General features: G+C 44.9%; 1 protein-coding gene across 1 annotated transcript in view; it reads right to left on the bottom strand.

Annotated features, from left to right (window-relative positions):
- The window catches only part of LOC102060740 (calpain-5), a 59276-nt gene extending 32820 nt beyond the window's left edge, over positions 1-26456 (bottom strand). The window contains exons 1-3 of the mRNA XM_005484559.4: positions 26214-26456; positions 18906-18992; positions 17914-18085 (exon numbers count right to left, since the gene is read on the bottom strand). Of these exons, the coding sequence (XP_005484616.2) occupies positions 17914-18078 (165 nt within the window). The 5' untranslated portion in view covers positions 18079-18085; positions 18906-18992; positions 26214-26456. The remainder of the gene's footprint in view (positions 1-17913; positions 18086-18905; positions 18993-26213) is intronic.
- Positions 26457-27856: the final 1400 nt, after the last annotated feature.

Raw genomic sequence — 27856 nt, 5'->3', positions numbered from 1 at the left:
GGAAACAGCAGTGGTCATGCACAGCAAATGCAGCTCTGCACACAAATGGATTATCCATAGTTATCTTACTGACCTAGGGAGAGAAAATTCCTGAATTTTTGTCTTTTACAGTCCCAGAAGTGCTCCTTAAAGTTCCTGAGGTAAACTTGCAGCAGCAACAAAACTCTAAATGTGCACACCAAAGCTCAGTCCACTGCTAAATGAGATTTAATTTTTTACTCACCATCACAGGACTGAAGATTCAGTACAGTCTTAGGCAAAAAACCAACCCCATTTTGATAATTATTCAGTGTATCAGACTGGAAAGTGCTGTCTCCAGACAAAAATCAGACCTCAGAGTGCTTTCTACAGCACAGACATTCTTTATGAAGCAGAACTTGGGGAGCCACTTGTGCACCTCCCAAGCCCAGGAGTGCCCAGATGGCTCCTGGACAGCTCCAGACACAGATTTCATTTCCTGATGTATTTGAGGAGCTCAAAGTGGCCTCTGCCACCTCCAACGCTGGCCAAAGTTCAGTGTAATAATGGAATAATTGTAAGATAATTGTAAGATAACCCTTGCTCTTAGCAAAAAGTGTATTTTTCCAGAGGAGCAACATTTTATTTCCTGAAAGCTTGAAAAAAAAATGCAAATTCCAAATAGTTTAGTCTTTGTGATTAAGTTAGAAACATTGCCACATACAGGCAAGAAAGCAGTTCTAAAAGGTTCTTTCAGCTGTGAAGGATTTTTAAAAGCTTCTTTTTAGGCAAGAAAACATACATATTTATTTAATCTTTAAATAGAATTAATCCTGAAGGAAACATACATTTGAATCACAGGAACACAGCATGAAATTCAAACAAATTACTCTGAAAATTGAAGGCAGAATGGCTTACTAAACCTCCAATTCCAGCTCATCCCCAATACCCTTTTAAATATGGAAATAATATGACAAAAGCATGAAGCTCTTCACACAGAAAGTATTTTTTGGATGTGGATGCTTTTCAAGAGTGTTGACAGAACAATACCTCCATTTCCTTTGCAACTGGCATGTTTAGGCTGTAATTTTTGCTTCAGACAAGTCAGACATTTAATTCTTTTGGAAGACTAAATCAATGAACTACCAATTACTGTAAGAAGACTTATGCTAGCAGGGAATATGATCCTCAGGCTTTTTGTTTTACAGTCTCAAAATAAATTTTACCATGTCATTCTTGCCATCACCACATTGCCTCAGGACAAACAGAAACCAATTTTCATCTAATGACAACTGAACCAACTAAATGAAACCTGACATTTTAAACTTTAAAGAAACATTCAGAGCCTTGGAGTTGTATTGTTTGTGCTCTAGAAATGACATGAAGGTTGTTTAATATTTTTTTTTCTTTAGAGGAAACAACCACAACGACATAAGAAAGCCTTCATCCAATCTGAGGGAGGGAAATACAAACTGGAAAAAGTGCCAAGAGAGAAGATAACAGAATACTGGCATCTGGAGAGCTGTCTGCTTGGCAAGCATGCAATGTCATTTACAAATGTTTGCCTTTAATTATAGTCCTGGAAGATTTGGGTGAATAATCCCACTGAGCAAGCTGCCACTTTCCAAAATTGCCACTCCATCCTATGGAAATAAAGGGTGGCCACTGAGGGGGTTTTGCTTCCTGTCAGGATGCAGCCAGCAACAAAGGGCACAACTAAAACCAAAGAATTTTCTGACTGACATCAGGAGTGGGATTGAGCCATCAAATTGATGTCATATGGGGTCCACTCAGTCACCAGGCTGTACTGGAGAGCTCACACCTCCAGGATTTATGGCGCCTTGCTTAGCTCTTCTTCTGGGCAAGCCCCATCTTAACAAGACTTTCCAGGCAAAATAAAATGATAGAATTCATAGAATTAGGGTGAGCAACAGCTCAGTTCTGGGAACATTTAGGCAATTCCAGAAAGGAACATGTCACAACTTCCCCCGCTGAAAACATTAAGGACAGAATATTATGGGAGGAATGTTTTATCCGGTCAGAAACCAAGATGGAAACATGCCAAACAGTGTTTTCATGATGCCTCCCATACTCAGCCTGTTGGGGGACAGACAAGGTGACAAACAGAACACAGTGAGATTCTCAAAGCTTTGAAAGGAGCCAGGGACCAAAACCCTGACATTAATATTGAGGCGTACCAGCATAAATCACTGGTAGGACTAAAACTGAATTAAACTATGTTTATAAGTTTCTATTGTTTAGAAAAGACACTTCCTTAAAATAACATCTCCAAGAGAACAAAACAGTATCTGTTTCAGTCTCAATAGAACTTCTTAAATTAAACACTCATCTCAAAAAAAGTGAGGCCCTCCCAGATTCTGGAGCACTGTGTGCTCCCATATTTTCATTTTTTAAATTAACACACAAGATCTCTTTGGGGTGAAGCATTCTGCCAGAGCTGGGCACCACCAGCCTGCTGCAGAAAGCTGAGGAGAGACATAAAATCCAGGAACAGTGTGGAATTCCTGATCCTGTTCCTGGTGGACCTTCTCAGACACAGAAATGGAATTTTATCAGGTTCTCAGGGTTTCTGGTCTAGAGCCACAGCACCCTGCACTCACCTTAGTGTTAGTGTTCAGGAACACATAATCACAGAATGATTATAGGCAGGTGCGTTTATTGGAGAGCTCTGGGTGTCAGGGGTGCACAGACCCAAATCTGACTCCAACATGGGTTTGGAATGAACATATTTTTATATTCTATATTGTATAACTTACATATTCATTATTAAACTTACATTGTTCTATTGCATACATTGATTTCATCCAAGCATGGGTTTCTCATGATCCCCCTCAAACCTTTGAACACGGTTTCTCATGATTCTTCTTACGATTAAACAATAATTATATCTAATTACTAAGCAATTTTCACATTACCAATTATATAATTTATCATATACTGATTACACAGGTGCAGTTTCACATGCTCCAGCAAACACAAGGCCTAACACTTCCCGGGGCCTAATAAGCCTGACTTTCTTTCTAACTCCCCTGAATATATCATGATTTTAGAAACATTTAATCCCTATACTATCAGCCTCAGCCTGGATGTAGTCTGCAGACCCTTTCTTTCTAACTCCCCTGAATATACCATGATTTTAGAAACATTTTATCCCTATACTATTGACCCCAGCCTGGATGTGGCCTGCAGACCCTGGGCATGGAAATGGGGCCTGGACAAGGCTCACACACGTGGACACAACCCCTGAGAGTGGAACCCAGCCCCTGCCAGCAATAACTGCTGGGAGGGATTCAGGGAATTAAGAGATTCCTCCCTGTTTGTTTGGCTGTGTGAGAGGAGTCCTGGGGGCACCACACACAGCTCTGCTCCCCTTCCTGCCTCCAGGACCCAAACAGCTGGCAAAGAAAGTGCTTAACAACACATATGCAACAACCCTTTGTGTCTGGTGCCTGCTCAGCCTAGTCACTTCTCTTTGGACCCATCCTCTTTCCCATCACTACATTTAGTTCCAAAAAAAAAAAAAATTGTATTTCCCTTATAAAGCTACCACCATTGAAATTGTACAGCACAGATTCTGGGGCTCTGCCTGCCTTCCAAATGCCTCAGATTTGCTCTGGGATGGTGTCAGAACCCAGGACAACCCTCTGGCTGCCTTGGATGGCTTGAGAACCTGCCAAGGGGCTCAGAGACCTTGGCACAGAGCTGCGCCTTTGATTTTGATGCATGGAAAAAATTACCAACCTTATATGAGGATTTAAAAACCACAAAAGTTTAGGTAGAATGATAGTTTGTCACAGGGTGAAAAATAGATTTTTGGGGTTTTTAGAATGGGGGCTCGGGGTCCCAAGATGGAGGAATTTGGGTGTACCCTGTCCTTCTTTCTTGTTCCTAGCCTCCATGTTCTGGGTGATGGTGGCACTTTTGGATTGGTTTAGAGTATAAGCTCACTGTCTAACATAGGTGATAGGTATTGGGAAGTTATGGTAAATAATGTACACGTAGTTTTTAGTATAAAAGAAAACACTGCCCTGAAGGTGGGCAGTGTGCCATGGACTGACCTGCCGAACAGACATTGACAGGTCACAGAAAGAATGCATTAGGTAAGAGAAAATAAACAACCTTGAAAACCAGAACAGAAGAATCCTGACTCCTTCTTCGGTCTCAGGGCTGGGAAAAAGAGACTTTCTGACACCTCGGGGTCATCTTGACACCTGTAGCAGATAGGGCCTGGCGTTCGGAAGATCTCGTGATGTTACGGGAAGACAGGGCCCCTGCCCCCTTAGATAAGAAAATTAACATAGGAATGTAACCCCCCAACAGGATTCCGGTAACTTTCCACTTGCCCAGGTAACTTTCCATCCCCTACTAACCATAGATGGTAAGGACAGACCCCCACCTGACGTAGAAGCCCCCTAGACTATAAAACCCCACGGGAAGAGAGAATAAAGGCCTTTGATCCTCCACCATATTGGTGTCCGCGTGTTTCTTAGGCCCGAGTGACCCTGGGGAATGGGTCACCGTGCTGTCTCCTGAAACCAGGCCGCCTGCCTTGTATCAGAAGGCAACATTCTGGTGCCGAAAACCCGGGAAGCCGATCAGCGCCCGGGAAACGGGAATTCGCCTGGACAGGAGGCAGCGGCTGCAGCGGCAGGTCCGACTGCAGCGGGGGAGACGTCCCCGGACCGGCAAGGAACATGGAATCCTATGCAAAGGTCGTATCAGATATGCATGCACAGTTTAGGATAGAATGTAGAATTAAGTGTGAGCTCAGGAATTCTAATCTTGCTATTGCAAGGCTCCTAGAGCTCGGGACGATCGAACGTCCGGTAAATATATTATATTCGGAAGTGCGGGAGAAGCGCACTGCCGCCTTAGCAGAGGATACTAAGTCCTCAGGCAATGGTAAAAGCCTCAAAGCGTGGGGGAAAGGAGAAGAGGCCCTACGCAAGGCATTAGAAGAACAGGAGACGTGGAAAGTCGCGCATATACGTTTATTTCTTGCAGTGGGGCGGGGGGCGGGGGCCGCGACTCACACAGTGTCTGAGAGCGATCGGATTGAATGCGGGAATATGCCGGGGCCGAGGGCGTTCCGCCCCTTCCCGAGCCCGAGCCCAGACTCCCCAGGGGACCCCCCGGAGCCCCCGTGGGGCCCCCCGACCCTCTCGCGGGGCCCGCCGGGTCCCAGCCCCCCCGCGGAACCTTCCGAAAAATCCGCGGTTTCTCTATCCGTCCCTTCCCCGCCGGCCGCCAGCCGAGCGCGGGAGGCAGAGCGGCACGCGCAGTTCTTCTGCCGGGGACAGGCAGAGGGGGCGCGGAGTGCGGCCAGATTGTCAGACCCCGCCGGGACCGGCGGGGACTCGCCGCCGCCGTATGGGTTTGAAGATGGCGCCAAACCGCATGGCAAGGGCGGAAGGGAAGAGGCGGGGGGCGGAGATGCAGTCAGTCCGCTTGACAACGCATGCACGGGCGAGGGGGGAGAAGGGGCGGCCCCTGCAGTGGAGCGTGAGACCAATCAGAGCGTTCTATTCAAATTAGGTCCTTATAGGGCAAGGACCTCCCCCACCAGGAGGCGGGGGGAGCGCAGGGAGAAGGAACGGCACCACCCCCGAAGGGAGGAGCGGGGTCGGACCGAGCCCGGCTGGGACTCGGAAACCGAGAGAGCAGAATTAATACTGTTTCGAGCGAAACCTAATAAAGCTTTAAACAATATCGGGAAACGGTCGCAACACAAACTCACCGATTGGGGAAAAACAAAGACAGCTTGTAGGGACCGAGCACCGGCAGCCTCCTTGAACGCTTTCCCGGTGGGAGTTGCCGGAGCGCAGGGAAACCAACGGGGGGCATATACCCCAGTTAACCCAGGAGAAGTCAAAGCGATTTCAGAAAGAGGAGTCAATTCAGCTGTAGTACCCACGTCTGTGAACGACCTTTCTAACAATAATGATCTGTTCACTTTTGATATTACGCAAATAAGCCGCATGCTTTTTGATGGGGCAGGGCGGATTCTATTTAAACAGGGGTGGCGGGACGACCGCGTTAGCCCAGGCTTCTGGGGAAAGGCAGCAACTCAGCGAGCTGTCCCCAGCCGGCACAGCTTTCCCTGGCAGCATCCTCGCTCCGGGCACGCCCGAGAGGGATCTGTAGGAGATGCGGGAAGACACCCCGATGCAGCGGCCCAGCCACGGCTACCCCCAGGGGGGCAGGAGACCCTCGTGCCCTGTGCCCTCACAGGGAGCGGTCAATTTTGCATTCCCGCTTACGGTGCAGTGGCCGAGCGGTCGGACCAAACAAAGTGATTAAAAGCGTGCCGAAAGGGAAAAACGCAACCTACCCTAAAACCCTACCCACTAGAGTTAGCAAAGTCCCAACCGGCCATGCGGAGGTCTTTCAGATAGACCGTGCAGCCGGATCGGACTCAGACCCAATACTTCGTATGTTAGAAGCTACCTTTATATCCCTGAATGAATCCAACCCTAACCTAACCGAATCCTGCTGGCTTTGCTACGATGTCAAACCTCCCTTTTATGAAGGAATTGCTTTAAACACTCCCTTCAGTTACTCCACAGCCGATGCCCCTCACCAGTGCAGATGGGAAACCCCTCGGAAAGGAATCACCCTGAGCCAAGTCACAGGCCAGGGCAGATGCTTTGGCAATGAAACCCTAGCTAGGCGGAAAGGCAACGTCTGCACCAAAGTTGTCAAGCCTAACAGGAAAAACAATAAGTGGGTAGTCCCATCCGCACCTGGGATGTGGGTTTGCCAGCGATCTGGAGTGAGTCCCTGTGTGTCTCTTGCCAAATTTGATGACTCTAACGACTTTTGTGTCCAAGTTCTGATTGTTCCTAGGGTCCTGTACCACTCAGACGAAGAGGTGTACCACCTTTTTGAGGAACCCAGCCGGCTCCACAAAAGAGAAATACTAACAGGTGTAACTATTGCAATGCTGCTCGGGCTAGGAGCGGCAGGAACGGCAACGGGTGTCTCAGCCCTAGCGACACAGCACCAAGGACTGTCCCAGCTGCAAATGACCATCGACGAGGACCTGCAAAGGATCGAGAAATCCATCTCCTTCCTGGAGAAGTCAGTCTCCTCTCTCTCGGAAGTGGTCTTGCAGAACAGGCGAGGTCTGGACCTCCTGTTCATGCAGCAAGGGGGCCTGTGTGCCGCCTTGAGAGAGGAGTGCTGCTTCTATGCAGACCACACAGGAGTCGTGAGAGACTCCATGGCAGAACTCAGAAACAGACTGGCTCAGAGGCAGAAGGACAGGGAAACCCAACAGGGCTGGTTCGAGTCCTGGTTCAATCAATCACCATGGCTAACCACTCTGATTTCTACCCTAATAGGTCCATTGGCATTGCTACTTCTAGCGGTTACCTTCGGACCATGCCTGCTGAACAAGCTGGTCTCATTTGTTCAGGCCCGCCTGGAACGAGCCAACATCCTGTTCATCGGGCGGCGAATCCAACCAGGGAACACTGCCAGCCACAAGTTCTAACCTTGACTGGCGAAAGCTTACTCAGATTTACCAAACCCCGTTTTCCTTATCGAACTACAACCTTATACCTCATTTCAGTGTATGACTACCTCATTCATTTGTGAAAAAGGGGGGGGAGATGTAGCAGATAGGGCCTGGCGTTCGGAAGATCTCGTGATGTTACGGGAAGACAGGGCCCCTGCCCCCTTAGATAAGAAAATTAACATAGGAATGTAACCCCCCAACAGGATTCCGGTAACTTTCCACTTGCCCAGGTAACTTTCCATCCCCTACTAACCATAGATGGTAAGGACAGACCCCCACCTGACGTAGAAGCCCCCTAGACTATAAAACCCCACGGGAAGAGAGAATAAAGGCCTTTGATCCTCCACCATATTGGTGTCCGCGTGTTTCTTAGGCCCGAGTGACCCTGGGGAATGGGTCACCGTGCTGTCTCCTGAAACCAGGCCGCCTGCCTTGTATCAGAAGGCAACAGACACCAGAGACCTCATCAGGGTGGCAAAGCAAATCCAAAGCCTTCACCCTTCAGCATCCTGCTTCCCAAGCCCCTGCCCCATTCATGTACACACATCCATGTGCATATATCCATTTAAACACATCCCTGCCTGCCTGCTCTGGGTGCATGCTCTCACAGCCCAGCATCCAGGCTTCATTTCCGTGTTAGAAATTGGGCTGGTGTCCTCACAGACAGAAATGCTGTTGCAAATGAATCAAGATTTCAGCTTGTTGGGGGTTACATTGTTAAATTGATAATTGTATGTGACGTTTATATTGTTCAATTTAAAATTCTCTTTAGCAAAACACAATCCAATACGAAATATTTGCTGTTAACAGGATTTTCTCACGGTCCAATGCCCATCAGATTTCCAGAGACAAGCCTGTTAATTATTACTTTGAGGCTTTGGTGACAAAGGTTACTTTAGAATAGTAATAGGCCAAACCTGCAGACAAAGTCAACACACATTTTCCAGCTTGTCTGGTGACAGCAGAACACCTGCAGAAGCTGAGGCAGGGCTTGCAGCAGAGATGTCATAGCCACAGAGAAAGGATCAGTGTCATGTTGAACGTGAATTAGCACAGTGGCCACAGTCTGGACATTTCAACCTTCCCATCCCCTTTTCTTGGGATCAACATAGCATTTCCTCAACTGATTATTAAGTATTTTTGCTATTTATAGTAAAATAAATTTTACTATTTATAGTAAAATAAATATAATAGAATTATATATAATACATATAAAATTATATTTATATATAAAAATTTTATATATATATATATATATAAATATTTATAATTTATTCAACAAGGTATATTTTGTGGCAGCACTTCTGATATAGTAATAAAGACCGTTCCCTTTGCACTGCAGGTTGGGTCCAGAAAAGATTAGCTAACAAACACATTAATAATAATATCAGCCTGGAACACAGGAAACTCCTTTGGAGTCTCCCTGGCTCCTCAGGAGATGCTCTCAGATGTTGTAAGCTGTCAAGCATGTTTTACATGCCTGATGTAACAAAAATCCTCCTGTTTGGTTCTTCCTTTTCCATCCAGCTATGAAAAAAAAAATCCCAAATGAACCTTCCAGTTGTGAAACACAAAAACACACTCCCAAAAAAAAAAAAAAAATACACCTTTGCTATTTCTCAGCCAAGACAAGGCAATGGTCTGTAGGAAACAGCTGCCTGGAGCTCCCTACCTTCACCTGCCAGGGTGTTAGTATGTGCCACATTTTCTCTTCAAAACATGTTCAGGGAAAAAAATAAAACAACCCAACCTCAAAACCTTAGGAGAAAATAATAATGGGAGAAGGGCAAAAATAAAACAAAGCCCACAATGTTTTCAGTGAATTGTTTGGCTGGACACCATCAGAACATGCTGTTCTAAATACCTTAAATCACCAACAAGGGAAAGCCCTTCAGGGCTGAAAAATGTTTCCTTGCCTCCAAGAAAAAAAAGTCAATAAATATTTCAGCTTTTTTAGCACATTTAGGGAAAAGTTGCAACATTAAAATTAAAACCAAAAAGTATTTTAACTGAGTATTTTTCCCCCACAGAAACCCCACTATTTCTCCCTTCCGTTCTTACAAAATGCATGTGCTCCTCAAAAAGATCAATTCCTTGGAACAGCTGGGACTGTTCTTAACTTCAAAATTATTACAGGATTGTATTAGGGTAGCATAAATAATGACAATGTTATTCTATCATGATGTCCTCTATGAGAACTTCCATTCTTGGTTGGTAAAATGAGAATTCCAGTTCCAAGGAGTTCCAGTTACTTTTTTGATCTCTGTAGATCAGTGCATCCTATATGTATTTGAGTTATCAGAATTCTTATTTAGATTACATTTAGATTTCAAAATCCTGGCTGCTAAGTGATGTAGAAAGTTTTGAATTTCAGTGAATTCCTATGTATGTCATGCACAAAATCACAATTGACCTCCTCTGTCTCAGCACTCCAGGGCAAAACCAGGTGGGCACACTTCTCTTGAAAATCACATTACATTTCCAGCTGCTGGTAAAAATACCCAAATCAACAGATTTCACCAAATAAAAGAAGAAAGCAGATTCTGAATCCATCTGATCCAGAACTGGAGCCATACAGGAAGGGTAAGACTTGTTTTGACCTGGATTTGACAGACCTTGCTCTCTACTTTTGGACACCTCCTCCTAGGAGCCCAATTCCCTGGGATCTTGGTAATCCCTGCATTTCCAGTCTGTGCATCACCACGATGCAAGAACAGCAATAGTTGCACAGAAGATCACTCACTCCACCAAATCCACCCTCATTAAACAAATAAAGCTCCCGAGGCTGATTTTTAGTCGCTCCAACAAAAAAGCCCCCAAGGTTCAGAAGCCAAGTGCCAGCACTAATTTACCCTTAGAGAAGCCCAGAGCACGATGAAGCCCTGCCCAGCCAGCATCTCAGAGGGGTGGCAGCTCATTGTCCTACCCCCACCACTCCTCCCCTTCCCTCCCAGCTCAGAATTAATTCTAACAACGTGAAGACAATTCGACTTAATTGCAGCTGCATCATCTCCTGCAGGATCCCGCTGCCAATCCCGCCCTCTGAATGTGCAGTTGCCAGGGCAACAGGCGCGGAGAGGATGCTTTTGTGCTGCCACTTGCATCCTCGGGAGCCGTGCCAACCTCCCGCAGCTGGGATGGGATGGGGTTAACGCCTTCCTGCCCGGGAGCCGCCTGTCTGTCTGTCCTTCCTGCCATCGCCAGCCCTTGGCAAGCAGCTCCTTGTGAGAGTCTGGCCGAAATATGCTTCATTTTTGCCTCACGATTGTCATGGAGAGAGACCACCGAAAAATTAAAAACTGCTGAATGCTGAATCAGTGTGGTGGGGAAATCATGTGCTTGACTCCTAGCTCACTGTTTCCCCAGGTGTTGTTTGTTATACGCCACACTGAACTCGCAGGGGCACCTGCCCTTTTTGCACAATGGCCCACGAATCCTCCCCACATCCTGGCCTGGCTGGTTTGAGCTGTGGGGTGGTCACTCCTCCAAGAGAAGAACCCTCTCGCCCATCCTCAGCCATCGTGACAGACAAGTAGAGATGTAAGAAGCCTCTTCATCAAGGGACCGAGACATGAAACCCCTGTGTGAGAAGGCTCCCTCATCTTCTTCCAGAGACTGGCACTGAAACCCCCAACTCAGGGGAAGAAATCTGCCCAGAGCAAGTACAGGTACAAGCATTGAGCCATGAAAACAATGGTTCTCGCTTGCTGCCTGGCTCGACTTTGTGTACCCCTGACCAAATCCATTCTTTCCCCCCGAAGACGTTTGTTTTGGTTGTGAAATTCATTCCCCCTTCTCCCAACGAGAAACAGTGTAAGTGGGGTTCAGAAGAACTGTGCTTATGAGATCTCCCCAGATGTGGCCTGGTGAACTTCATCGGCTGGATCCCGAAGCATAACGCAGCACCACGTTTGGTAGCTATAACCCACCCCTCCTCTTCCTCCTTCTTTTCCTTATTTTCTCCTTTTTTCCCAGGTTGCCCTCACCAACGCATTTCTGTTGTGGTTATTTCAATAAAATTGCACTTGTTGATTGTTACTGCAAATCCTCTGTGCTTTGTTGGTTCTTTGCACCCTGAGATCACCCCTACGAACCATCACGTCATCCATTCACTAGGACGGATCGTGACACTCCTCCCGCTCTGCAGAGTGACACCTGCATGGCAGGGACAGATGGCTGCAGCTCAGCTCGACAGCTCCGGGCACCCAGGGTGCTGGAACAGCTCCCCTCAAGCTGCAGCAGTGCCAGATTCCGTTTGCAGGAGCTTTGGGGTACATGGTTTGTCCTCAGTGAGGAAAGAAAAGATGCTTCACCATCATTCAGGAATTCTTTTGTTCTGGTGATTTCCCATGTGCCTGTTTTTGTCCCCTCACCCATGCCCTCTACACTAACAGAGGACTGCACTGTCACAGACATCTTTTATGAAAAATCTTTTCTTTAGGATTTTTCCTCCTGAGAAGCTGAGAGGCCTCAGGAATAAAATGTAAACATTGATTATCTGCTGCTGTGGAATGCAACAGGTGCATCTGTGATTGGTCTCATGTTGGATGTTTGTAATTAATGGCCAATCACAGCAGACCTGGCTCAGACTCTCTGTCCAAGCCATAAACCTTTGTTATCATTCCTTGCTATTCTTTGCTTAGCTAGCCTTCTGATGAAACCTTTTCTTCTATTCTTTTAGTACAGTTTTAATGTAATATATATCATAAAATAATAAATCAAGCCTTCTAAACATGGAGTCAGATCCTTCGTCTTTTCCCTCATCCACGAACCCCTGTGAACACTGTCACACTGCACCATGTCTGGAGGAGTACATGGTCCCTGCCTCCACATTTTTAACCTAAAAACCATTATTAATATGCACAGAAACCTCCCCATCAATCTCTGATTATCTTCCAGGGCAGACTGCTTCCCAGAGCTTAGCTCCTAATAGCTTTCCTATTTCTTTAAGATGAAGGGTTTAAACTTAGGTCAGAGCCTACTTTGCCTATGACCTTTTATACCACTTTTCAGTCTGCAAGGCTTTTATACCACTTTTCAGCCTGCAAGGCTTAAGCCCTTCTATAAAAATTAAGGTGCACTGCAATCACTCTCTTTATACACACACACATGCAGTTAACAAAGAAATATCTGACTTTAAACTTTTCCACAGATAATGAGCTGTAGCTGAAGATCACGAGCTAAATCTGCTTTTAATGGCAAGGAAAACTATTTGCAACAATGGCAAACAGCCTCCCTGCTAGTGCACTCACAACTAATTACAGCACACAAAGTGCCCATTGAAAGGATCACCAGTGTCAACTAGGAACTCCTAAAATCCTCCAGTACAGCTGCACTCATGGAGTGAATGTCTGAAAGTCACCCATATTAATTAATATTCTATTTACATAAAGATATGAAGATGCTGGACTGTCTGTGGAGGACAACATCCATGGTGTTGAGATCTAGGATGTAACAGAAACACAAGGAAAATAAACCAGTTCAGGATTGATTTCATCTGAGTGCAAAGCTGAGTCTTTCGCAGCCCTTTTCTGCTACAAACAGGTCCCAGAGAAGCTCACCAAACCAGCAAACCACCAGACACTGGCTCACACAGCCTCCAACCTGAAACCACCTTTGTGTCCCCAGCTGTGCTTGAGGCACACGAAAGGATTTGTGAGCTCCCTCAAAGCTCAGCAGAAGTTCAGCACCTTTTGAAACACATTTCCTCACCTCCCAGATGCCACATGTGCCATTATTCCCAGTGCAAACATGAATGTCAGCACACAGAGCTTTGCAACTTGTGTTTACCTACACTTGAACAAGAGTCAATAACCACCAACTGCAGAGAAATGTGCACAATTCTGGGATAGGCAGGGAAACAGAAGCCTAAACTTCCACTTGTAGCTTTTGCAGAATAAGTAATTTTTTCAGGAAAATAATAATTCTATTATTATACTATTAAAGAACTGTTATTTCCTGCTCCCATATTTTTGCCTCAGAGCCCCTTAATTTAAAATTTATAGCAATTTGGAGGAGTGGGGAGGGTTTACATTCTCCATTTCAGGGGAGGCTCCTGCCTTCCTTAGCAGACTCCTATCTTTCCAAACCAAGACAGTCACACAGAAGGCAGCAGTGCAGCTGCTCTGAGAGGAGTGCACATCACTGCCATGCCAGCTGATGGCATTCCCCTTTAATATCAACTCTCCTCCAGCTCTGGATTCCCCCCAGGCCCCATCCTGGCAGATATCCCAGGCTGTGAGGGGCTGTCACTCCTCTTGCAGTGGTCATGCAACTGCTCAAAGCCTGACACAGAGCCAGGACGCCTCCCTCTCCTGCAGGCACCACTGGGCTCCACACGAGTCCCAAACATAAGCAGATGCCTCTGGTCTAGTTCAAACTGGAAAACAGGGTCAGACTGCAGTGACACAGCTACAGAGGAGACAGGAATTAAATGATGAAGAGCATTATATCTGAGGGACATTTAACCTGACAGCCAAATCTTTCATGACCCTCATTCCATGAAATTTATGACAACTGGGTTACTGTTGAATATTCTGGAGGACACTGAGACCACAAATCCTGTGGAATAAAGAACATTAATGCAAAATGTAAAGCTCACCCAGACTAAATGCCTACACAGGGATTTGCCCCAGGCTTCCTCTGCCTTCCAAATGAGAGCAAAATCTTAAACAGGTAACAAGGTAGGGGAGGGTTTAGGGTTTCAATCAGCACTTGTAAATATGAAGATGTTTCAGCTCCCGAGACAATGGATCATTTTCCATCAGTTAGAAGCAAACAAAAGCTGGTGCTGCAGAAGTCAGAACCCCTGAATTCTCTGGCACCTTAGCCCTGGATAAATCACCAACCTGCTCATCCCACACACACCCCAATTTGAGAAGTGGGGAGACACTTGTTCCATCTATTCCTATCACTGTATCATTCCAGAACACAGTACTGCCTTATTTCCTGGACTTTTCACTTGCATGGTGATAACCACTCCTGAAAAGACTGGAAAACTGGTGAGAAGAGTGGAGAATGGGGCCCATGGCATGCAGTGTTTCCTGGGAAAAGGGCACTGGGCTGTGCAGATAAAACTCTCCATCTTCAGCCAGGTAGCTGACCTTTGGAGTTAATGGGAATTTAATCAATGGGCTGGGACACAGGAGGGGTTTCTGGGGAAGCAGATCAGCAGCCCTGTCTCACGGTGCCTTTCTGTGCTGTTTTCCTGGACACAGACCAGCTCTGTCTTCCCAGAACATCAGGGTGCAATCACAGCCCTCTCACAAAGAGAAGATGCAGATGAAAGCAGAATCAGGGCTTAAAAAACACAGGGTCAAACTGGGAAACCAGGAAAGCACATGATAAAAGTCTCATTCTGTAGGATCAGACTATTTTCCTTTGTGAATAGCTAAAGAACACTGTTTATCTCTGAAGCAAACTTACCCACTCCTTCCTCACATGCCTGCCTGCCCTGCTTGGGGGATCACTGCTGTTTGTTTAACACTGACAAAGATGTCCTTGAGATTCCATCCTTTCTGCAGGGTCAGTGAAAAAGTTCACACAAACCCGAGGTTTAGTTAAAAATAAGACAAAGCATCCATTCAGCAGCAGCCACAGGAATTCCTGGGTATTTTCAGGCCATGCTGAGCAGGACCACCACACAGAGGCAGTGTTAACCAGGACAGGTGGCCAAGGACTCCCCTCTTGGCAGAACACAGCTGCCCCCAGACCCACTTCAGCCTGGCAGAGGCTGAAAGAAATTTTTTCCAGGGAAAAGAAGATTTTTTTCCCCAGGAAAATCACAGGAAAAGAGCAGGATGATGCTAATATCGGTGGGCAGAAAGAATGTTCACTAACAAGGGGCAATGTTTCTTACTCTTTTCCCAACAAACCAGCAGGTTTTCTCCACAGAGAGTCTCCCCAGGAAGCTTCCTGCATGAGCTGAAGGGCTCTGGAAGATGCTGCACCTTTGAAATGGTCATGCTCAGCTCAGTTATTTCACAGGTTTATTCCAGAGGAACTGGGGTATTAGCAGAACCCAATGTTCTGAAACACCAGCAAAGGATTCACACACCAGGAGAGGCTTAGATTAGATACAAGGAGGAATTTCTTTACCAAAAGGGTTGTCAAGCACTGGAACTGATTGCTGCTGGAAGTGGTTTTTTAGAGACCTAGTGCTAGGGACATAGTTTAGTAATGGACTCAGTAATGTCAGGGTGAGTGTTGGACTCAGAAGGCTTTTTCAGCCTGGAAGATTCTGTGGTTCTGTGTTGTTGGCATCAACACCAGAATTCACCCTCTAAACTTCGCCAGGGACTGGTGGGATATGGTTCAACATCTCAGGAGGGTCAGGTGAATTTGTGCTTGGTTTTATGATAAATGATAATAAAATTTATGTAAATAGAACATTAATTCATATATGAGGTTTCCTACATTAAAATCATGTTTAATGGGTAAAAATAAATGCAAAGCTAATCACTGATCTACAATTAGACTTCTACCACTGACCACCCCCTTGAACAATCTCACACACACAAGAATGGCCCAAAATGGCATCCTTGGCTAGAGTTTAGCTCTTGCTTCACATCTTTTATGAAGAACAAACACTCTTCCTGACCTCACTGTGAATGGTTGCACAGTAGGAGGGGATGAAAGACTCCAATAAACAGGAAGGTGCTCAGAAATGAAAATAAACCCACAGACTTTGGAATGTCTTCTTTTTCTTTCCCAAATTACTTCTCCCCATTCTTTAGTTTCATGTCTTACTTGGAAAACTGAAATGAGAAGCAGGGAAGCAACCCTTGAACTGCTCACTAAAATTCCAGTAGAGAAGCTACTGTGAGGAATGAGCACCACCAGGAAAGAAGAAGAGAAGCAAAAAAGAGAAGCAGCCTCAGGCCATCCTGGCAAAGAGAGTCCAGCCTTGGTCAGCTTCACCTGCTGTCCCTGTCACAGAGGACACAGAACAGCCCTAGATGCATATGAAGGACATCACATTGGCATCATGTTTTCCAAGGACAGACACCCAAGTCTGTGCTTCTAGAAGATTAACTCCAATCCCAAAAGTGGACATGGGTGAAGTAAAGGAGTGATTCAACACGCTTAAGGGCAAAAAATACTGCATGCATCTAGCTGGAGGCTTCCACTGTCCTCTCCATTACACTTGTCACAGTAAGAGAACAGATGACACTGATGGAAAGCCAGACTGGGAATGGGTTTGTGTTCTTCTGAATTGTTTGATTATGGCTGTGAACTGATCTAAAAACACATGTGAAGCATAAAACCTCAGAGTAAACCAACTGACAGACCACAGATATAGGTGGTATTAATGATTTGAAATGCTTACCACATTAGTTACAATTCAAAGCAAATGACATATTTGTTTTCCTGTTAAGATGCCAGTAAAAGTGGCAAATAGATACAAGCATTCTTGGTTGCTTACAGATCATAGCTGATCATTTGGCACAGAAAATCACTGGTGGGTAATTGTGGTTTTATGCAAGTCAGAGACAAAATACACTGTGAATTCAGCACAGCCATGCAGAGACCAGAGCTGGCATTAACCAATAAAGGAGAAGTCTCCATTCTCTCTATATAGAACTTGCTGCTAAGTCTTCACCAGAACCAAACTGAAACAGCTGAGGGAGAGGGTGGCAATTCAGAACAGAGCAAAGTGTTCCAAATTGCAATGCAAGTTGTTTCTATTACCATCTGTATGGCAGATTATCTTTTGTCAAGTGGGCAGTTTGCTTTATATCTCTCTCTGAGTGACCACAATCACACTCCCTGTGGAGGGGACATCTGCTGATAACAGCTATTGAATGTCACTGCATGGCTTATAGGAACTACAGCATCCCATTGGGAGATGTGAGCCCAGAGGGAGGAGCCAAGCATTCCTACCCAGATATAATCCAGAGGTTTTTGAGACACCAGCACAGCTTCTCCACTGGATTCCCCAGAGGAACAGCAGCTGCCTCTCCTTCCCCTGGATCTTCAGAGGAAGAATCCATCCTTCTCTACAGGATCCCTGCTCCAGCAGAACCACCCCTGACACTGCAGGAGGGCTGAGCCACAATTCCAATGGGACTGCTGCCAACACCCTGACCCACAGGGTGTCAGGCTGGGTTCTGACTCTGTCAGTGTTGTTCTAGTGTACTGCATTGTTCATTTTATCCTTTTATTTTTTCCTTTCCCTATTAAAGAACTGTTATTTCCTGCTCCCATATTTTTGCCTGAGAGCCCCTTAATTGAAAATTTATAGCAATTGGGAGGGGTGGGGAGGGTTTACATTCTCCATTTCAGGGGAGGCTCCTGCCTTCCTTAGCAGACTCCTGTCTTTCCAAACCAAGACACCAAGTTTTGCTCAGACCCCTCTTGGTGAAAGTGTCTCTGCTGCAGGAGCCACCAGCAGTGCAAACACACCCATCCATTACCTTTGGCCGCTTCCATTCCACTTTCCCTGCTGCTGCTGAGTTGTAGTACAGGGATTCATCCGAGGCTGGAAACTCAGGGTCCTCAAAGAGGATCCCCTGCTGGAGGCACTGCCCCTTCAGCTCGTGGTACCTCTGATCTCGGAAGAGCTGCACTGATGAGGACATCTTCTGTCTAGATAAGATCAACATTGGACAAACCATGAAGGCTCTTGAAAGCCCATAGCCGATACCACTCCCTGGTCTTGAACAAGAGAGTATGTAACTTGTTCTAAATAAGGTCACTGATTTATTTATAATGAAACAAAAAAACCCCAGATTATAAATTAGATTAGATTAAAGACTGGGAAAGTATAAACACAAGAAGATCTTATAGATAAAGATCATATTTTTGTCTGAACGGAATTCTTATCAGGAAAGAGCCCAGGCCAGGCACAAGCCCAACATTTTGCTTTGTCTAATTGATTGGAAAGGTAGCAGAGTGAGGCTTGGCTCTCAGTCTGCACCATGTGTGAAGGGCTGGGCCATCTTCCTGTCCTACATTCTTCTTCTGGTCTCTAAAGCTCAAATTATCTACTGCAAATCTTGTGCCTAAAAAAACCAAAACCAGATTTCCACATTTCTCCATCTTAATTTAAGTGACAATACTTTGGCTTGTACTATTGTCTTTGAACTTTATGTTACTTTTCAGGGAACAGATTTCCCAGAAGTAGAAAATATTTGCAAATAATTGACGAGAACTAAAAGTATCTTAAAAAAACACAACAACAACAAAAAACCCAAACAATGTGTTTCAAACCATAATTCCCAGAATCGTGATTATCAGACTTGGCAGGTTTATGGTCACGCCCATAGAACTCAAATAAATTGCTTTAAAACATTTTACAAATGAGGAATCAATTACAGAAATCACTCAGGATAATTTGAAATTTGGAGGACATGAGGGATGCTATCTCTACTTCAAGGGAGAGAGAGGTGAGAGCATCTAAGCTTACCCTGTTTGGAAAGGTCCTGTGTGTCAGTTCCTTTCCTCTTCCTTCTGGACACAGGCTGGAGTTAGAGATGTATCTCCCCTTCCTTGCCTACAGCAACAAAGACAAATGCAGGCTGAATTAACCAACATCCTGGTCTGGAGCATGGCGCCACATGGTCCTGGCAGCCACCCGCTGTGTCCAGCTGCAGGGAGCTCAGCTGGTGCTCCTTGAGCCACCTGCAGCACAAATTGGATGAGATTCCACAAATCTGCAGGAAACTAAACCAAGCTTTTGCAGGTGTGCAAGTGAGCACAGCAAGAGAAATACAGAAGAGTAATGAGGAACACTTGGAAATGTCAAATTTATCATGGTCTTTGTTCTTGTGAGCGAAAGCGCTTTGTGGGTGCCCCATCCCTAGGAATGTCCCAGGCCAGGCTGGATGGAGCTTGGAGCAACCTGGGATAGTGGACCGTGTCCCTGCCCAAGGCAGGAGTGGGACTGGATGGGCTTTGAGATCATCTCCATCAAAGCCATTTTGTGGTTCTATTGCTTTCTTGCTTAATTATCTCCCTCAATAAAAACTCTCAAGGCTTCTCACTTGGCAGGTGGCTTCCCAAGACAGGGCAAATAGATTTGCTTCCCTGTCACAGACATCTTTTTATGAAAATCCTTTCCTTAGGATTTTTCCTCCTGAGAAGCTGAGAGGCCTCAGGAGCAAAATGTTATCTGTTATCTGAACAATGATTATCTGCTGCTGTGGAATGCAACAGGTGCATCTGGGATTGGTCTCATAGAGTTGTTCCTAATTAATGGCCAATCACAGTTAGCTAGCTTAGACTCTCTGTCCGAGACAGAAACCTTTGTTATCCTTCTTTCTGATTCTATTCTTAGCTTAGCTAGCCTTCTGATGAAACCCTTTCTTCTATTCTTTAGTATAGTTTTAATGTAATATATATAATAAAATAATAAATCAGCCTTCTGAAATATGGAGTCAGATCCTCGTCTCTTACCTCTTCCAAGAACCCCTGTGAACACCATCACACTTCTCCCCATAAACCAGTTCTTCAAATTCAAGTGTAGAACAACTCGTCAATCTTACAGAGGTACCTCAGGGACCACAACAAAATAGTCTGACTAATTTGGGTGGGATATAGATTATTTCATGATAACTGGCATTCTCGATCATTAAAAATTCCCCATGAGCTATCTAACATTCTAAACTGAGCCTATTTGCTTTTAAAATAGCCCCTGGGTGATGAGGTTTCTGTCACTGCCTAATTCATTGAGACAGGTCTTTCATGACCTCATTCCCCAGCCCTTTCTCCCCACCTATCTGCCAGACAGGAACGTGAGTCCTTCCAGGATTAACACTCCATTCTCAGTTGATGACTGAAGCTCCCAAACTAAGAAGAACACTCCTTCCTGCAGCTGGGGCACCGGGTAGCAGAGCATCCCCTGCTCCACACCCACAGCTTTACCCTGGCTCAGCTGGCACTCCAACCTTGCAGCGCTGAGGAAACACTGCAGGGCTTGGCAGCTACTCTGCCATGTGACACAGATCAGCTGGGCACACTGGACTAAGAAACACAGCCCTAAAAATACTGTACCCCAGCCCAGAGACACTGTGGTTCTGCAGAGAGAAGGGACAGAGGAGAAAAGAAGGGGGAAAAATGCTGAAGAGCTGTACAGGTCACCCAATCCTCTGGGGTATCAGCAGAAGTACAGGAGGTCTCACCTTACTGAGCTTTCAGCCTCACAGCTTTTAAGTCCTTCTCTGCCTCTCTGTTTTTCCAGAGAATTTCCCATTTTGATTAGGAAAAGGGATTCAGCAGAAGAGTGAAGTGGAGCTGGTGCAGAGTCCCCTCTTCAGCCTGACCACAGAACAATCTCAGTTTTACTTACAGTTTATTATTCTCGGAGATGATTCCTCTGCCAGAGCCAGCCAGAGCCCAGCTAAATCCCATTCAGCACTGGGCAAATAGCAGCTCCTGGCCTTAGCAGCAGCCATAAATTAAAGGGACATTCACTTGAATTCCAGATATTCACCAAAGCATTAAGGTAAGCTTTGAGTGTTAAACTTCCCAACAGTGTTTCTCTACACTCACATTTCCCTGTCTTAACCTTTCTCTCCCCCAGCTGCTGCACAGGAGATCCAAACAAACAGCACTGACTGTCCAGACAGGCGTGTGAGGGAGAACTACACCCTCCTTATCCTTGAATTCATGCAATAAACACACCAACCTGAACAGAATTCACCTCCTCTCATCCCCCTTTGGTTACTCTGTGTGACCAAGTGACATGCAGGGTAAAAACCCAGGCAGAGCAGTTATTGCAGCTGCTAAGCCCAGCCATCCCTCCCACTCCCATCCTGGCCCAAGGGGCTTAGGAACAGCAGGGCTGGGTTTTTCCTAACCAAACCCAGCAGTTTCAGCCCCAAATCCAAGCAGCTGCAGAGGGCCCTTGGCACCAGATGAAACTCTCTGCAAGGAGGAGGCTTGGTGTGTTGTAACACATAAATTCTATCACACACCCCACTTTGCTGCTCCAGCTGCAGGACTCCAAGGAATTTCCATGCACAGCACCAGGACTAAAAGGGCAAAGTGCATTTCCAGGCAGGATTTTAGGTCACAGTTGGACAAAACATTGAAAATGAAACTGCTTCTTCCTGAGAATCCTGAGTTCAGGCCCACATTCCTGCTGGTTGAGGAGCCCCTGCCTGGGAAGGCCATGGAGGGATGCCAGGAATGATGCACTCAGCATATTCCATGCTCTGGGGCAGCCTCCCAGGCTGAGAGAGCTGGGGTGCCTCAGCCTGCAGGAGAGAAGGCTCCAGGGAAACCTTAGAGCAGCCTTTCAGTTCCTAAAGGGAGTTTATAAAAAAAGAGGGAGAGCAACTTTTCACATGGGCAAAGAGTGATAGGACAAGAGGAAGTGGTTTTAAATTGAAAGAGGGGAGGTTTAGATTAGGACACCAGGAAGAAATTCTTTCCTGAGAACTGGCACAGGTTGCTCAGGGAAGCTGTGGACTCCCCATCCCAGGAAGTGTTCAAGGCCAGGCTGGACTGGACTTTGAGCAGGCTGGAAGATATCCCTGCCCAGGGTGGTGGGATGAGATGAGCTTTCCAACTCAAAGCATTCTGTTATTGTACAAACCCAGTTTGAGGATTACTGTCCATGTGCAAGTACCAAGTTGTCACCTTAGCAAGACTAACAGCCACACCTGGTTCTCAGGTTTCTCTTTTGTACCTGCAATTGTGTGATGGTGTTCACAGGAGTCATATGTTGAAGGAAGAGTGTCATAGACATCTTTTTGTGAAAATCTTTTCTTAAGATTTTTTTCTCTTCTGAGAAGCTGAGGCCTCAGAAACAAAATGTAAACAATAGATATCTGCTGCTGTGGAATGCAACAGGTAGATTTTTGATTGGCCCATCTTAGATGTTTATACTTAATGGCCAATCAAGGCTGAGCAATCTCAGACAGAGTCTGAGCGAGCTGCCTTTTGTTATCATTCTTTTCTATTCTATTCTTAGCTTAGCCTTCTGAGAAGAAACTCTTCTTTCTGTGCTTTAGTATAGTTATAATGTAATATACATATATCATAAAATAATAAATCAAGCCTTCTGAAACATAGAGTCAACATTCTCATCTCTTCCCTCATCCAAGAACCCCTGTGATCACCATCACAGAAGAGACGAGGATCTGACTCCATGTTTCAGAAGCCTTGATTTATTATTTTATGATATATATTACATTAAAACTATACTAAAAGAATAGAAGAAAAGGTTCTCCTCAGAAGGCTAGCTAAGAGAATCAGAAAGAATGATAACAAAGGCAGCTGTCTCAGACTCTCTGTCCAAGCCAGCTGACTGTGACTGGCCATTAATTAGAAACATCCACATGAGACCAATCACAGATGCACCTGTTGCATTACACAGCAGCAGATAACCATTGTTTACATTTTGTTCCTGAGGCCTCTCAGCTTCTCAGGAGGAAAAAATCCTAAGGAAAGGATTTTTCATAAAATATGTCTGTGACACAGTTGTGTGCCTGTCTTGACAGCACACAAAAACATCCCAGCTCCAAACTCTGCTCCTTCAACACTGACTCCTCAGCAAACCTCAAAGCCACTGTTTGGAATATGAGAGCAAAACAGGGACTCAAGTATTTCACTGTTTGCAAATATAGTTTTGTGTTTTCCCAAACATCTCTGTCTCCAGAGTTTGCTTCAGAACAATCAAACCAGTGAATGCCTCCAAAAAAGCAGCCCTGCAGCCAAAAGCTTTAAATTACTCTGAACTGGGTTTCTGTTAAACTAATTAAAGGAACTTCCAGATCTCCAGCTGGAAAAGGTTATTGCTCTTTCTTGCTGTGCAGAGTGATCACAGGTCCTTACAACACAGTGACTTTGCAAATCTGTATTAAGTGCAGGGGAACTTAAAGCAGTTGAAAATCTTCCACTTCATAAACATTGTGGTTTCATGATCTTGGCTATTACACTGCTACTGCTGCTGTAAAAGCATCTCTTCTAGAGAAATTTACTCATCCAAATTCTTTAAACAGCCCGACATTAACTGGGAGGCTTTCTGCTGGACTGGATCTCCTGTCTTCCTCTGCATAAGCCAATAAAAATGTATAAAGTCAGTGTTAGATCCGTGTTGTGTGGATGTGCAATTGTATTAGTAAGAATATATTCAATGTTGATCAAATTTGCTGCACAGGATAATTTAATAGCCCCCTGTCCAGTACAAATGACTGTGATCCAGGGTTCTCAGCAGTTTTGGATGGCAGTGCTCTCCCTGACTGGGTGAAACACCAAGTTCATTGTGTGCTCTGGGGATGCCATGATTATGCAGTATTAGCCCTTCTTTCATGCAGTATTTGGGTTTTCCAACAAAATAGGGTTAGTTTGATTGCAGCCTCTGTAACTCAGGACTTTTATAGGCATATAAAGAAGGTTTCTCTGTTAGCTCAACTCAAGAATTAGCTATGGGAAGGAGACACAAGCATTTGCCTTCTTGCAGAAACAGGACCATGTCAACCTTGTTCTGCTGTGCAGTTTTGCCACACTGAAAATTGAGAAAGAAAACCACATATTTTCATCTGGGAGTATCCCAGCCCATATCCTATCACTTCTGAGCAGGAATGTGGGGGAGAGCAACTGGACAGCCCACAAGCTGTTTGCTTTCACAGACAGCATCACGGCCTGGCAGAATCAACAGGCTATCAACCAAAGTTTTTCCACAATAAAATTAATTACAACATTTGTACTGCAACAGCACAGTGCTTAACCAGGTTCTTCTTTCACATCTCACTAGGATAGGAGAGGTTGTGTGGTGTCGCAGACATCTTTTATGAAAAATCCTTTCTTTAGGATTTTTCCTCCTGAGAAGCTGAGAGGCCTCAAGAACAAAATGTTAACCAAGAACAAAAGATAACCATTGTTATCTGCTGCTGTGGAATGCAACAGGTGCATCTGTGATTGGCTCATGTTGGTTGTTCATAATGGCCAATCACAGTCAGTTGGCTTGGACAGGGAGCCGAGCCACAAACTTTTGTTATCATTCTTTTTTCTATTTTATTCTTAGCCAGCCTTCTGATGAAATCCTTTCTTCTATTCTTTTAGTATAGTTTTAATGTAATATATATCATAAAATAATAAATCAGCCTTCTGAAACATGGAGTCAGATCCTCATCTCTTCCCTCATGCAAGAACCCCGTGAACACCATCACAGTGTGGTACTTCAGAATTCTGGGGGTCAGAACTCAGACTGCACTGCAGAGGGTGGGTGCTGGGTCAGGACCAAGCTGACATTTCCTAAGCCCAGGAGTGGAGCAGGAGCTCTGCCAAGAACTGATTTTCACAGCTTGTTCTCTCTCCATCTCTCCAGTTCTCGGTGAGGTCAAGTGCAAACTCATTCTGACCCTTCATGATGGGAGTACAGAAGCAAAGAGCTGCTGAGGAAAGCTGCCCTCGCAGGTGAGTGTGCCGAAGGGGGAGCAGCTGCACCTGGCAGGAGCAGAAACACCCCAAATTTGTAGGGCTGGCTGATGATCAGGGGGTGTGGGATCTTTTCAGCTTGAGAACAGAGTGATATCAATATACACCTGTGATTGTTCAGCAGTACAATGCTGACTTCATGGTCAAAGCCATTCAAAGTCCTGGCAGAACACACTCAGAGGGGATAAACTCTGGCTGGACTCCCTCTCTCCCCTCCTTCCCTTTCCCATGGGAGTTTATCCACAGCAGCTGAAACACTTGAACTGCTCGCTCTCCCCTCAGGCAAGGGCAAAGATTTAAAAAGCAATGAGTTTAAATCATCAGAGCAGACTTGTGCCTCCACCTGACTTCCAGGTGAAACCTCCAACAAAACCCTGGAATTCTTAAAGATCACTGCAAGCAGAGACAAAACCTATGGCTCCTTTCAGGATTTTCCAAAGTGCACAGGTGTCCTCATGTTTTAAGAAACCTTGTCCTTCAGTGGCTTCTAGTATAGCCTCAAAATCAGACATATTTTCAGTTAATATCAGAGAGGTACAATTCCAGTTAGAATTTTTTAAAAAGTCGTTTAGTACAGTAGATGGCAATGGTTACAATTAACCTTAATCCAATCAAGTGATCTATAAAAAGCTCTGAAGAAAATGCAAACAGCATTGTCACTTAATTCATTCAAGCCAAGGTTTTGTGCTGAAACCACTGGAAACAGCTTTCTTCAGAATTCCAGTAGCTCTCCATTCTGCCTTTTCATAAAAGTTAGTTTAAATAAAGAGGGTAAAAAGAGATTGCAAATTAATCAGTAACTCCTTATCAGGCCACTCCACTATTTTATATACCCACTTATCAATTATTTTAGATACAGTATAAAAATATCTCCTTCACAAGAACAAGGAAATAAAGTTAAAAAAAAAAAAAACACACACACGAAAAACCCCTTGAATTTCACAGTGAAAGAATCCACGGAGAGAACTGACAATATTTTGGAAGATCAGAGACAGGGTGGCAAATGGAATTATATGAGCAGAGATCAAACCACACTTTCTCAGCCTGGCCCCTTTCTTTGGAATAACTGCAAAGGATGCCTGTAGAGAGAAGAGTAGAACTGGTTATCCCAGAAGAAAGGAGAGCACCCACGCTTTGATAATAAATCCTGCAATAAATTTGGCTCAGAGTTGGCACAGAGCTGTGACTTTCTGAAAGAAATGTGACTTTCTGAAAGAACTATATATTAAACAAACTGAAGTAATCCAAGGCATTTTCTCCCTGTGTTCACACAGAGTTTCCGTTCCTGGTGACAAAGGTGTTAATCAGCAAACACCGGTCAGGCACTCACCTGGCTGGGGTCAGACGCTGCTGCTGCTGGGGCACATCCAACTCCAAAGCAGCTCCTGCAAACAGTGATCCCTCGGCTTCTAAACGTGGAATTCTCTGGGCTGTACCACGATCACATCTCTAGGGGCGTGTGTGTGTTGGGATAACTCTTCCAGGGATGTCCCAGGGAAAGCTCTGAGCTGACCAGAAGTGCAGAGGCTCGTGCGCTCCTGACACACAAACCATCAGTGTGGCTGTGGCTGGAACTGTGAATGAACTCTTAAAGAAGGAGATAAGGCCAGGCTGTTTGGCAAGAGTTGCAGGGTTTGTTTGGATTTTTAAATTTTTTAAATTTTTTTTTTTGGTAGGGAAAAGAACAGATTAATGTGCACCGTGAAAAAAAAAAATTACATTCCTTATTAGACTGCACAGCACTCATTCTTTTCTCTCTGTCCTAGTAAAGGAATTGGTATCACTTCATGGGGGTAACAAAGTTTAGGACAAAGAAAATAATACATTTCTCGGTGCTGTAGCAAAATAAAAAGCAGGACACAAAGAAATTCTCAACAAGAAATGGTTTTGAAAAAACAAGCTTCTCTCCATACTTTGCTCAGCCTCAATTTCCTCTTGGGTAAATCCTAAACATCTGGGTTAATTTGACTTGAATTTTTTCTGATTTGAGGACTATAATACTTTTATTTTGCCATTATGTAGCTTTTATTTTTATTTTAGTAAATGCAGTCCCATTTGTGAACAAGCACCATTTCCAAATGCATTACAAAATTTCATCTGTGCCATAGTTTTATATATTCTCCCCAGTTTTCTTCTTCCATTTAATCCTCATTTTAGTATAACCGGCCTAAGTTTACAAATAGGTTCATTCCTTCCCCTCAACATTATTATTGAGCAAATTTCCTAGAGGAGATTGGACCTCAGGGGATGAGTTACATCCACAAACTACTCTGAAGATGATTAAGAAGTATCACAATTTCTGTACTGCAAGGTTCACCACAGGACTATTTGCTCTTTTACCCCAATTCCTTTAGAACTCACGCTGAAATTTGGACTCAAAGTCCCTGGAAGCTGCCACTACAGTTTTACCATTTCATGAGTAAAAATGCCTTACAAACTAAAGCCATGTGTTTCCAATTCCTGATTGAGTAAGTAGCCCAGAGTTTAAATCATAATAAAAAGCTGATGCCTGTACATTACACGCACACCGTGATTCATTTGCACAGCTGAGGGAAGAACATGAAAACTCCCACAAGAGCACAACAAAATTCCACTCTCTGAGCTGACAATAATATTCACAGCTTATAAGAAGTGTTCTCGCAGTAGCTGCCTGTGCTTTGATCCAGTGCAGAACAAAACCATGAGAACTTTTTGATGTGAGCGGTGTAATCCAAGAGCTGGATGGGATTTGTCTGGGCTGAGGAGGAGTTCCTGCTGGAAGTCTTGTCAGAAACAGAAATTCCTTTGGACAGGCAGCAAGATGAGCTACACAGATGGCAACTAATGGAAAAGAAAAACACTGGAAAAGAGGTCTCAGTTATTGTGAACCATTTAACCTTACACCATTGTACCTGAAATCCTTGAATGCACCCTGCAGCCTTTAGCCTCCTTGATGGATGTGTCACCTGCTCTGGACGGTTTCCATCCATGACT

Source organism: Zonotrichia albicollis, chromosome 14, assembly GCF_047830755.1.
Source record: "Zonotrichia albicollis isolate bZonAlb1 chromosome 14, bZonAlb1.hap1, whole genome shotgun sequence".
NCBI classification, from domain to species: Eukaryota; Metazoa; Chordata; class Aves; order Passeriformes; family Passerellidae; genus Zonotrichia; species Zonotrichia albicollis.
This window is presented reverse-complemented; position numbering and strand designations above follow the sequence as displayed.